This window comes from Bison bison, unplaced genomic scaffold, assembly GCF_000754665.1.
Source record: "Bison bison bison isolate TAMUID 2011002044 unplaced genomic scaffold, Bison_UMD1.0 scf7180017864480, whole genome shotgun sequence".
Taxonomy (NCBI): domain Eukaryota; kingdom Metazoa; phylum Chordata; class Mammalia; order Artiodactyla; family Bovidae; genus Bison; species Bison bison.
In genome coordinates this window covers 3,388,758-3,389,416 of record NW_011495040.1, presented here as the reverse complement: position 1 = coordinate 3,389,416, position 659 = coordinate 3,388,758, and the positions used below count along the sequence as shown (strand labels likewise).

The following is a 659-nucleotide window of genomic DNA, read 5'->3' as shown; positions in this document are numbered from 1 at the left end:
GCCCCCCGGGTGGCCTTTGGGTTTCACGTCTGAGTCCGTTTTTCACACGGACACCGCTACGTTCGAGTCTCTTGGGGTTCGAGCCTCTGGGGGCTACTTAGATACTGTTCCCAATTCACAGAGGAGAAAACTGAGGCTAGGGTGTGACTGGGTAGTAATTCAAGGTGACTTTTTAGGTCTGGTTGATCCGGGCTCGAGTTCCGGGCTAGTATGATCCTTGGCAAGTTATTGCACTTCAATTATCTGAGCTTCCCTCTGCTGGTCAGTAGAAGGCGGGTGTCCCACCGTCCCACCCCCGCCTTCTCCAAGCCCTCGAGGTTTCTGGTGGGGCCCTGGAGAGAGGCCGGCCGGAGGGGCACGGGCCTCTGTGTTCATGTCCAAGGCACCCAGTGCACTCAGACGACCAGGCGGTCTTTCAGCATCTCCCTGCGCTGAGCGCCGAGCTCCGCTGAGCCTCTACGGCTCCTCCAGTGGCTAATCCGAAGGGTTCTCGGCCACAGCTTCAACGCGGCCCCTAACCACTTCTCCGTTGCTCCCGTAGCGAAGCCGGCCACCACGCCGGCGATGCGGCCATCCACGCGGGCGCCCACCAGCGCGCCGCAGACTAGGTCGGTCTCTCCGCGATCAGAGGTGTGCCGGACCTCGGCGGGCAGCGCAGG

The 659-nt window shown here is 61.9% G+C and overlaps 1 protein-coding gene across 1 annotated transcript in view; it reads left to right on the top strand.

Moving 5' to 3' along the window:
- The window catches only part of CD8A (CD8a molecule), an 8,107-nt gene that overhangs the window by 1,621 nt on the left and 5,827 nt on the right, over positions 1-659 (top strand). Inside the window, exon 3 of the mRNA XM_010862232.1 lies at positions 542-656. Coding sequence (XP_010860534.1) covers positions 542-656 — 115 coding nt within the window. The remainder of the gene's footprint in view (positions 1-541; positions 657-659) is intronic.